Below are 12222 nucleotides of genomic sequence, written 5' to 3' on the forward strand. Positions count from 1 at the left end.
AGGTGAAATGACTACTATTGTAATTTATTTATTGTATACATTCATAAGTGAAGGAAATAGTAGATTTCAATTCGAGTTCAGAGAACATAGACAGTAAGTTAATTTTTTTCAATTCAAGCTCACAGACCCTGAAATCTTTCCACAGACTCCTTGGGAGCCCATGGACCCCAGGTTAAGAACCCCTGCTCTAGGATAACAGCTGACTTTATGTAAGCTAAAATTTCACAATTACAGGTATATTTCTCAGTAACAGACAAGCAGAACACCTTTAAAAATAAGATTTAATGCTTTATTGCTCTTGATGGTAAATCAAAATATGCTTTAGAAATAAAGTTAATTTAATGGAAAATAGGAATATCTGCACCAAACCATAAAAATGCATTTAATTAAATCAAGAGAAACACTTCATTGCATAGTCACCATGTCCTCCTCCTCTCTTCTGTGCTCCCAGGATCTGTAACCATGATCACACCCTAAATTCCTGATCCTCTTTCAGTCGCCCTTCCCCGTGACGTCCTTAAAAAGTGCTTGTGAGCAGCCCAGGCCCCTGACCCTCACTGCGGGTCAGAGGCGACACCCGAGGCCTGGAGGGGGAGTCCCGACCCAAAGTCCTCCTTGCCGGCCTCCGAAAAGGCAACTCATTTGGCATATTCCGTTTTGGTGTGTTTAAAACATACATTTGCATGTGTCTAGTGAAAAGCAACAAGTCGGGGGAAGTCAGTGGAAAGGAGAGGTGAAGCTCCAGTTAGGTGGCTCTACTGCTACCTGTAGGTAACGGGTAGAACTAGGAATGGCTGACCGGGCTGGGCACACCTCAGCGCGGTGCTCACCGCCGACCAGGCTGCAAAAATGAGGGGAAGAGTGGGTTCCCAGGGACAGGGTGTCAGTGGGATTCTTTGTTGCAGTCTGCACACAGTGTAGACATTTGCAAGCTGGGACGTGGAGTGAGGGTGTTGGGGAGGGCGAGGCCAGGCTGCTGGGGACCCCCTCGGGGTCGGCCCGGTGTCCACGAGGCACTGGGCGAGGCACGGGAGGCTGCGTTCAGGCACTCAGTGTGTTTTGCTGGGTCAGGGAGGGAGGCTGGGCACGTCAGCAGAAGGGGGCGGGGGAGCTTCTGTGGCAGATGGAGTTTATTATATTCCTCTTTTATACCCTTGCCAGGCTCCTGAGGCGTGGGCTCACCCTCATCCCCCTTACAAAGCGGAGCGTTTGCTGAGCCTTTCCTCCCTTTGACGCTCCTTGCCCAGGAGGCCCAGGCTGCCCAAAGCTTGGCAGCAGCGTCCTCAGCAGCTGGGCTCAGTTTCCCGCCTCGGGGAGCAGGGGGTGCTCAGGAAGGCCTTGGACATGCATGTACATCGTGCTGGGCAGAAACGGACCAGACGGCACAAGCTCCTGGCCTGAGGTCTGTGTGCCCAGCAGCCTGGGCTGTGGGCTCCAGTGGGCAGTGGGGGGTGGGGGGCCGAGGGGGTGGCAGCCTGGCCTGGCCTGCAGTGCCAGGACCCCACACTGGTTTTTCGCTCCCTTCCCTGCTGTTCCCATGTGCTGCCCTAGTCATAGTTCCCAAATGAGTACTGAGACACAGAGGTGTGAAAAAAGGACTGTTTCCAACCCCGAGTGCGCCTCCCTCTTGCCTCTGCAGCTCCATTTTCTTATTAGTATTCCTGACACAAGTGTGGTTACAGCAGAGACCGGCAAACTGCAAAGATAAGCAGGAGAGAAGCATGACCCAGGCTGTGCAGTTAGGCGACCCTGGGAGCATCTGCACACGTGGGCCTGAGAGGTGGCAGGAGGCCCAGGATTTGCCCCGCTGGCCCACCCATTCCCGGGGCTACACTCTGCTTCGCCATGAAATCTCCCCAACCCCCGAGGGGTGCATGCCCACCGCAGCATAAGTGCATCCTGGGCTCCCCACAACCCTTTATAGGGGCTGGTCATGGTCTGGACGCACTCACTGGACCTGGGCATTCACGGGAGGCCTTCCTGGAACCAGGAACCAGCAGGTTGCTTCGGAGGTGAGATGTGCTTTGGACGTGAGCCCAGGGACTGGGGCAGGGCACCAGGATCTCTGGTTTCTAGAGGGAACAGTGGAAAGTCGGGAGAGCAGAAGCGAGAAAGCCAGGCAGAAACTTCGCAGAGGGAAGGTTCTTAGAGAAGACAGAAGAGGGGCTCCTCCCCAAGTGAAGGCTCTCTAGAGAAATGATTCCTAGCAGGGCATGAGCAAGGGGATTCGGCAGGCGAGAGTGGAACCGACGCTGCTGAGCCAGCCCCGAGTGGCTCCTGGGAGCAGGCGGCGGCCCGTGCCGCGGGCGGGCTGGCCTCTGGCTCCGCGCGCTCCGCTCCGCCGAGGCCCGCAGGCGAGCGGCGGGGTCAGTTCCCCGGCACGCTGAGGATGAAGCCCGAGCGGTTCTTGGTGAAGTCAGGCTCGGGCTGGTTGAGCCGCGTCTCCACGGAGACTGTGCACTTCTTCCCATGCAGGCTGCACTGCACTGGGTTGGTGACGTTGACTTGAAGGTGGCGCTTCTCACTAGAAGAACCAGGAAGGAAAAGAGCCCAGGTAGACGGTCAGCAGGCGGGTTTAGAACAGGGCACATTTCCCTCGTAACCCCTGGGGCCCTGCCACGTGCCGAGCTGCTTTGGGCTGTTGGGTTCTGGGTGCAGCCTGCGTTCTTCACAAGTGTCCCAGCCGATGTGGACACAGGTGGCCTCAGAGGAGGGCCTGAAGGAGCCCAGAGGGCGAGAGTGGGAAAGACTGTGCTGGGGCTGCAGCCTCGAACCAACACTGTCACTGTGGGCTTCATCGGCCAGCAAGAGGGACTTGCAGTGGGCCGACTGGTGGGCTTCACAGGGCACGTGTCGAGCGGGCCCAGGGGTGGGAGAGGTGGTGTGAACCATAAACCTCCAAGGCTCTGGCTAAGACTGAGGACCAAGGCACTCGGGCTCTGGATGTCGGCAGTGGCTTGTCTGGTTTGTGACTGGGTGTTCACTGGTTGTCTCTGATCACACAGGGACACCCGTGAAGCTCTCCATCCATGGGCCAATGGAGCCTCTTCCCACCACATACACACGCCCCAATAAGGGACGCTGCTTCTAGGATTCCCGCTTGCCATGGGCTCCAGTAGTTACAACTGGGTCTGATTCCAATTTCCCCAAGGCCCGTGAAGGCTCCTCTTGGGCTGTCGTTTTGGGGAAGAGGTTGTGTTTCATTTGCCACCAAACACCAAGGCCGCTCAGCCAGTTCATCCCACCTCCTGGGCAGCTGCGGAACGGGGAAGGGTCAGCGGCGCTTCCACTTTTGTATCCCCTCTGAGCTCTGTGCAATGGGAGCTCACATTCTTCCTGCCCTGGGAGCCACGTGTCTCCTGCTGGCCAGAGGGAGGCCTCAGCCAGGGCTTCCTCGCACGGGTGGGTCTGTGTGAGGATGGACATGGGGCAGCGCAACCTGTTCAGCGTATAAACAGAACCCCTTCCCTCCAGCTCCTCACACCCACACTGAATACACTTAAGCAGCTGCTTATTAAAAGTTGAGAAACTTGTCAAATAGGCTGGCACCTCACATTTGCTCACACATGCCAGCACAGTTCCATGTTGCACCTGGTTGAGGCCTCATGGGATATGGGAGGGTGAGGGGAGATGACAAAGGCCTGCTGGCCCGGAGCCTCCAGTTGGACCGGTGGCCTCTGCTCTGCACACCTCCAGCTCACGACCGCCTCCCTCACCTGCAGGGCGGCCTCTGGGTGTGCACAGGCCGGGCCCCCTTTAATCGCTCCGCTGCACTCACTGAACTAGCAGCGCTCAGGGTTGAACAGCAGGTGCCGAGCTGTGGCGTGCACCTGGCAGTGGGCAGGCCGAGGCCGGAGCGTGCTGTCGGTGGCCTGTGTAGGTGTGAGTGAGCAGCTCTCTAAGCACTGGCTGGCCTGGTGGCTTCCAGTTACTCAGCCGGGAGCAGCCTGCACTGCATGGTGTGCTGAGAACAATACCTGCTTCGCTAGGGCCACCAGCCCAGGGCAAGTGTTTCCAGGATGCTTGGTGGGCATGTCCCACAATAGGCCTTGAAGTTTGGAAAGTAATTTGAAGTATTCTTATGCGCTCTTCTCACAGATTTTTCCTACCTGCTTTCTCATGACACAAATTAGTGGAAGCAGAAAATGGACAAAGGAAGAGGTACATGGTTATCACTTATGGGCATTAGTATCTAATGCTTACTGTCTTGTTCAAGAACCTTGGCTTAGACAGCTATTTTCAACCAGACTTGGACGTAAAAATAGCAGAGCCCATCAGAAGGAGTGACGCAGGCTTCGCCCCATTCTTGCCAGAGCCAGGGCCACTCTGCGGGCACCTGGGCGCTGGGGTGGTCTGGGGGCGGGGCCCTGCGGCCCAGCCTCTACTGCACACCTGCCTGCGGCTGGAAATGGCTGTAGGATGCGCTTCCTCCCGCCAGCGCCTGCGCGTTCCCTGCTTGTTTCCGAGCCGTGGCTGCCCCCTCGCCTCCCCTTGGTCAACCTGGCACAGCCTTTGGGCTCTCCCGCTGGACTCACGTCCTGCGAAGCCTCTCTGGAGGAGCCCCCTCTCGCCACCAGCAGAGGCCCCCCTCAGTGCTCTTCTGCTGGGTGTGTCCCTCTTAGCCCATTCCTAGGGGACAGGGCTAAGCCTTCAGGGATATGCCCCTGACCCTCCCCGGGGAGCCTGGCCCTGCACTGTGTGCAGTGGGTACTTCGAATCACACTGGACTCAAAGTCTTATAGAGAGGGCTCGAAAAGAGTACCCTCCAAGCCAGCAGAGAGAGAACGTGATACTACTACCCCACCCTTCTAGGACTCGCCACTTCCAAGACGGTCCTCCTCACTCGAGGTCCCTTCCCAGCCACGGAGCCCCCCTCGGCATGTCCCAGGATTCCACTCCTTCAGGGTCTCTGAAGGCTGGCCCTGACGCGGCCTCCCCTCCTTCCTTGGCTCTGTGTATCTCCTGTCATCCCATGGGGTTGATACAGGGGTTTAGGCTGCTGGGAAAATGAGGAGCAGCTATTATAAAACAGCATCCCAGGATAACAGGGAGACTACTTCACCCTGAAGGGTGGCTGGCTAACACGAGGCGCAGAGGGCCCCCGCTGCAGATGCTTCTCCCCTTAATGGGCTGGGCTGGAAGGGTCACTTTCTCCCTTCTCCCTCAGTAAGCACCATGGAGTACATGGTGGCTGAGGGAGGAAGTAGGAAGCAGGAGATGACAGGGGGGAAGAGGAGGAACAGTTCCCCTTCTCATGGGGCTTTCAGGAGAGCAGAAAGCAGAACCATATTTCTGGAAGGTCCAAGAAGAAAACACAAGGAAATACCATTTAGACACTGAGGCTCACCACTCTACTGAAAGGAAAGCCTCGCTCGCGGGTGGCAAGCAGGCGGCAAGGGGGATAACTAAGGAGCTGGATCCCTCTGCACCGAGGACGTGGATGAGCTCTGGGCCCCCTTCCTTCCCTTCCCTGCGCCTGCTCACTCCCCTCCCCACGGCCCCCCCTCCCTCCCCAGCCCTGGTTGTCCTCTTTTTCCCACGGGCAACACTGCCTCTCCAAGGCCCGGCCCCGTGGGGGCTGATGGGAGGAGTGTTCCTGCAAACCCTCCTCTTGGGTTTGAAGAGCCGCAGCTCAGCAGGAGAGCAGGGAGAGACGCCAGGAGAATGGCCAGTGTGCAAAATACCTCTGCTGCGCCTCCGTCCCTCTCCTAGCCATGTTCCTGTAGCCTGCCCTCTCTCCTGGATCACAGAGACTGGGCTGTGACAAACATCTAATTCCTACCCCGAATGCACCCTCAACTGAACGAGAATCAGAGATCCATTAGGAAAGAAAGGTGGTGTTTAGTGGTGGTCCCCATGCTTGCCCCAAGATTTCTGCTTGGAATTTTTAAGTCTACTCGAGATCTCTCCTGATTCTTCTGAGTTCTCAGTGCAAGAGCATGGGCCTTAGGGCTAGAGGGTTGGATTTGCTCCTGGCTCCCCAGTTTCCTGGCTTTGTGATTGTATACAAGCCACTCAAACCTCCATGTGAACCTCCATGTCTTTTCAACTGTCAACTGGGCATAATAAATATATTCTTTGCCTACTTTAGGGGTAAAGGCAAATGGAATGAATAATTCCATCCATCCATCAATCCAATCATCTTTCCTTCCAAGAACTTGTCGAGACTTCTTCCATGTCAGGCTCTGTGTTTGGCGCTGGAAATACAGAAGATGAGTTTGTGGCCAAAGACAGGGTCTTGGGAAGCGGACTTGGCCCAATGGATAGGGCGTCTGCCTACCACATGGGAGGTCCAAGGTTCAAACCCTGGGCCTCCTTGACCCATGTGGAGCTGGCCCATGCGCAGTGCTGATGCGCGCAAGGAGTGCCATGCCATGCCATGCAGGGGTGTCCCTGCGTAGAGGAGCCCCACGTGCAAGGAGCATGCCCTGTAAGGAGAGCTGCCCAGCGCGAAAATAAAATGCAGCCTGCCCAAGAATGGCGCCGTACACACGGAGAACTGACGCAGCAAGATGACGCAACAAGATGACGCAACAAAAAGAAACACAGATTCCCGGTGCCGCATAAGGATAGAAGTGGTCACAGAAGAACACACACCAAATGGACACAGAGAGCAGACAACTGGGGGAGGGGGAGGGGAGAGAAATAAATTTAAAAAGGGGTCTTTTCCAAACCCTTGGCAAGCTTGCTGTCCTCAGGGGCTTCTGGTCCACTGGGTGATAAACATGGGCACCCTGGAAACCAAGGCACTGTGTGTGTGCACATGGAACGATTTGCTTTACAGAAGGATTTTCTGCTCCTTTCTCAGTAAAGGGCTAAGAACCTTCAAAAGAGATTGTTGAGGAGAGCTACTGCTCAACCTTTACACATTTTAGCAGTTTATAAAATCAAATGAATGGTCCCGCTTTGAAAATTCTCTTCCTGAATGTGAGATCCTGGGAGTGGAGTCTGTATTTAAGTTCTACAAGTATGATGGAGCAGTCACCCCATGTACGGCCTCCACTTCTAGAAAGCACATTCCTGGAGGACAGAGAGGAGGCTTCACACACAGCACCCCCCTTGTGGGGTTTGCAACCTCTGCACGTCTCGCCAGGCCTCTCTTCGGGCTCGCTGGGTCAGGTGATGTGCAGGTGTCAGTTCATTTCTTCTGTGGACTGCTTCTCCCAGCAACGTACCAGCATTTCCATACTCCATCAGCTGCAAGTACTCACTGCCGCCTCACAAATGAGAAGGCAACGGCACGAGTGGCCAGGATTCTGTTAGGACTGGAACATGCCCAGCCCATGAAGCTCCCTCCAAAGGAAAGGTGAGTATTACTCACCCTACGTGCAGTGCTGATACATGCTACGACATGGATGAAGAGCACGCTGAGTGACCCAAGCCAGATGCAAGAGGACACAAATTATATGTTTCTATTTATAGGAAAAGTCCAGAAGAGGCAAATCTAGGGACACAAAAGTAGAGTAGTGCTTGCCAGGGACTAGGGAAAGGGAGAAATGGGGAGTGACAGGGGTTGATTTTAGAGTGATGAAAATATTCTGAAATTAGGTAGTGGTGCTAGCTGTGTGACATTGTGAATGGTAGATTTTATGTGTATTTTATCACAATTTAAAAAAAACAAATAAAAAAAACCCTTAGACACAGATTGATCTAAAGGGAAAATAAGAACTTGTCCCTGAACCATGTTTTCTCTTCCCATTTCAAATTCAACCAAAAATTATTTTATGACCAGTAAGAAGTTTCTTGTGCCCATTCTGGAGCCAGTGTAGTAGCAGCGCTTGGGGCAGCCGGAGAGTGGACCCTCCTGAGGGGTCAGTGACACTTCTTGCTTGAGTGTACCACTCTTTTTAGAGCTAGAATTCTTTTCTTATTTTTTCAAAGAAAGAAAACAGGTTTTAGAGATGGAGGTGGGGCATCTCCCTCTACTGCAGCGCCAAGCCAAATGACAGCTGCTGATGGAGGCTGCTGCAAGCAGGAGGGTTTTTTCCACCCCATCTTTTGTTACAGGGATTTAGTGGCTCAGCAAACTGTGGGATTTGGGGACTTTCATCTTGTTTCATCTGTTCCAAACCATCATTGCAGGCAAATGGCCTTCATCAAATTACTCTCCTTCATTTTCCGTTTAGAATCCTGTCTTTTCATCAGAGAAACCCGTGGGTCACGCAAGACTCGGCGGATGTACGGATGTACGGAACAAACACGTTCCTCGGCTGTCTCAGCGTGTACGGGAAGCACCGACTCTCTCCAGCACTGAATCGGCCCAGAAAATGTCCCCTCCCGTTCAGACCCCCGGCCAGCTGCGCCGTGAGGACTGAAGCCAGCCAAGAGGGTGTGTCCTGGGAGGTCCCAGGCAGCCTGGGCTCAGCTGGGATGAGGAGACTCAGATCCCCGACCTGCCCTAAATATTCAGACACAGGACTGGAGGAAACGGAATGAGCCATGTTCTCCTCTCAGTGGCATTCCAAAGGCAATCCCTGTTGGAATGGTGTGATCCTGGTTCCTAAAAGGGTACTCCAAATGGAAACAGAAGAGAAGTGAGGAGAAGCCCACAGCCTGGGGAAAGCATTCCTGGGGTGTGGCTGGGAGTTTCTGAGGATACGCAAAGCTAATGTAATGCTCTCTCATGCTGGGTCACAGGAAGTGGCCAGAGGAACCTCTCCTTGCACCAAGCACAGGCAGGTAGTAAATAATGCCGTTCAAAAGGACGGAGAGTGTACAAACTCTTCAGCTGCCAAGACAGGCCATGAGCTTTGCTCCATGTCGATGTCTGGTGACATCTCTGGCTCACCCTCAAGACAGTGGCTCCTGATGGTGCCTGGAGCCCAGGTCTGCAGCTGTTTACAGGAAGGGAGGCCTTCTGCTGATGTCAAACCGCAGAGTGCATTGCTTTCAAAAGCCTGCTTGAGAAATACTACTTCTGTTTTTGTCAGGGTCAAACGGATGCTTACCATGGTCACTTCTAAAGCCAGGCTAAGACTTCAGAGCCTGCACAGTCCTGAGAGTGCGGTGCTACACCTCCTGGTCTAGTGACTCCTTTTTGGGTTTGCAGTTGGGGAAGGATGGGGGAGAAGCCATTTTTATTTAGAAAATAAAACTTCCTTTTCCTTGTCACTGAATGGCCGGGTCACGTCCGGGTGCTCCCAGCAGCCAGCCCGCCTGAGGCCCCACCGCAGCCTGGCCTCTGCCTCCACGCCATCACCTGCTGCCTCTGCTGCCAGGCCCCAGGGCCAAGAGTCAGCGCTCACCCTCTTGTTCCGCCTGCCACTACTTTGGCCCTCTGTGCCTGAGATGCCCCGCTGCTACACCCCATCACCCGATTCTCCCTGCTGGTGACGAGCCCCTGCGATGGTCTGGGCACTGTCTAGACAAGGAAGATGCAGGCCTTAGCCCAAGGCACTGCTGTTCTAGACGGGGAGACGGGCAAACCCCAACACCGTGGTAAGCACAGCATGCACAGAGGGTGCCTGGCCTTGGGCGCTGGGGTGGGCTTCCCAGAGGAGCTGATGCCTCACGAATAAGGAGGAATCCTGCAGGAGTAATTTTTCATTTTGTCACTCCTTAAATCCTATTTTACCGTCAGTCCTTTATACTTTGTTTTCCCACAGTGATGTAACCCAGCCTGTGGTTTCCATGAAGCACAATTACCCAGTCAGTGTCTCCTAGCCCGGCGGGAAGCTCAAGCACATTTTTAGCTAAGTACCAGAAAAATCCCCAGAACATTGCACAGACATCTGAATTTTCGTATGTCCAAAACCAAGCTTGTCTCTGTGGCCCGCTTACCCCAAACTGCTTCCCTCTTCTGGCCACGTGGGTCTCAGTAAGTGGTATCATCATCCACCTTGTCACAGAGGCCAGAAAGTCAGGGCCCAGCCCTTGTCCTTTCGCTGCACTGTCCACGTCCAATCACCAAGTTCAGCTGGTTTCACTTGCCACGTCTCTCTCCACTACCCCCGCTGTAGCCCAGAACCTCACCCCCCTTCCCTGGCTATGCCGTAGCCTCCTCACTCATTTCTCTGCCTTAGGTCTGCCCCACACCCCACTTCAGACACATCCCCCATGTTGTCATCAGAGAGAGCTTTCAAAGGCACAAGGTCACCGAGTCACTCAGCTGTTAAAACCCCTCCTGTCATTCCCCAGGCCCCGCCCCAGGCTGGGCTGGGAGTTCACCAGTGCTCTGCTCTCTGCTGGACTGAGCAGGGAGCTGGACTGAGCAGGGAACTCGAGCGTGGTGGTTTTAGCAGCAATGCACAGAGTCGACAGGGTTTCCTGCCTGCTCACAAGCATCTACAAGTGCCAGATACCAGCCAACAGAAAGACAATTTAGAATCAAAGTGGAGGCTAAAGGAAAGAAAGGTTAAGCTCCTGGTGCCAGGAGGCCGAGGGCCTTAGGTCAGCTTGGGAAGGTCTGGCTGGCGCCACGAAGGCCCAGGGAAGAGCTGGCCTGAGCAGGCAGCAAGCCTGGGGCCTTATGGGAAGAAACTAGGCCTGAGCTCCCACAGAAGGCTGAGCCTTCCACACGCTGCCCTCGTGGCAGGGACACCAGAAGAAGTACACCTTCCAGCCCGGCAAGAAAACGAGCAAGTAAGCAAGAAAGCAGACTGTTTCAGTAAAAAATGAAAATCCCAAACTTTCCTGTCTCTGGCCTCTTGAAAAGCAAATCCACTGCAGATCACCAAAGGCAAAGGGAAAACCTTAAGAGCAACCAGAGAGAAAAGGCAGGATTTGCAAAGGAAATCTCATCAAATGTGAGAAGATAATGAAAAATCCAGACTCTTCAAAGAATTGAAGGGAAACAATTGTCAGCCTAGAAGTCTATACCCAAATTGCCATCTGAGAGTGTGGGCAAAACAAAGACTTTCTCAGACAATAAGGGCTGAAGGACTTGGCCAATCTCAGCTCTCATGCAAAGAATTACCAAAAAGCATGTCATTAAAAAAGATACTGAATCCAGATGAGTGGAGCATGAGATACAATGGGAGGCAAATAAACAGGCAAACAATAGGTAAATCTAAATAAGACTAACTATTAAAAACAACAATAACAAAAATGACTAACTTTGGGGGGTTTAAAACAATGTTGAATGAAAATCGTGGATAATGACAATATGAAAGATGAAGTGGGAGTCCCAGGAAAGCATTCAAAGGTTCTCATCGTGCTTGAGAGGAATGTAAAGAGGCTGATGGAACCTCAAGACAAACACACATGTGAAAAAAATTAATCTAGTATTCAGCTTTACTATTAATGTACAACTTCCAAAACAGTAGAAGGAAGAGAAATAAAATATGACCCATCTATACTGGAAGATAGGAAAGGGGAACGAAAGAAGCAAAGAAGAAACATGGAAATACATCTACTATATATTTGAAATTATATATAAAAGTATATATAGTGATATACATATACACATATATATAAAACAAAGATAGATTTGCCAAGAGGTAGTGAGAAGCCCACAATCATAGTAAAAGACCTTAACATACCTCAAAAATTTATAGTTCAATAGACAAAAATATTAAAAGAACACAGATTAGAACTCAATTGATAAGACTGATCTAATGTGGGCACATGTGCATGTACACATATATACCTAATACCTCAATAAAGTCTTAAGAATTGGCATCATTCAGAAACCATCTTCTATACTATAATAACGGAAACAATAAAATACTATAACAACAGAAAAGCATACAGTCCTTAGTCTTTACAAATGCTGAATCGTGAATTCCTCATACAGCACGAGGTAGGTGCCAAGTTCAGAAGAGGAAACAAGGCCTAAAGAAGATAAGTCTGCCCAAACCCAGGTGATCTGGGCAAGGGTCCAGGTCTTAACCTTCTTGCATCCTGCTACTCAAACAGTCACCAGAATATAATCCTTAGTTGTGTTCCCTATTTCCCATGTGCTTCTGAACACAGTGGTGAGGGCGGCAGACTTGGCCCAGTGGTTAGGGCGTCCGTCTACCACATGGGAGGTCCGCAGTTCAAACCCCGGGCCTCCTTGACCCGTGTGGAGCTGGCCATGCGCAGTGCTGATGCGCACAAGGAGTGCCCTGCCACGCCAGGGTGTCCCCCGCGTGGGGGAGCCCCACACTCAAGGAGTGTGCCCCGTAAGGAGAGCCGCCCAGCGTGAAAGAAGGTGCAGCCTGCCCAGGGATGATGCCGCACATATGGAAAGCTGACACAAGATGACACAACAAAAAGAAACACAGATTCCTGTGCTGCTGA

The 12222-nt window shown here is 52.8% G+C and overlaps 1 protein-coding gene across 2 annotated transcripts in view; it reads right to left on the reverse strand.

The window, feature by feature from the left end:
* Positions 1-267: 267 nt before the first annotated feature.
* Positions 268-12222, reverse strand: part of MYO1D (myosin ID) — a 367466-nt gene continuing 355511 nt past the window's right edge. For both annotated transcript variants that reach the window (XM_058283862.2, XM_058283863.2), the window contains exon 22: positions 268-2524. In XM_058283862.2, the coding sequence (XP_058139845.1) occupies positions 2368-2524 (157 nt within the window). In that variant the 3' untranslated portion in view covers positions 268-2367. The remainder of the gene's footprint in view (positions 2525-12222) is intronic.

The sequence above is a fragment of the Dasypus novemcinctus genome, chromosome 21 (assembly GCF_030445035.2).
Source record: "Dasypus novemcinctus isolate mDasNov1 chromosome 21, mDasNov1.1.hap2, whole genome shotgun sequence".
In the NCBI taxonomy this organism is placed as follows: domain Eukaryota; kingdom Metazoa; phylum Chordata; class Mammalia; order Cingulata; family Dasypodidae; genus Dasypus; species Dasypus novemcinctus.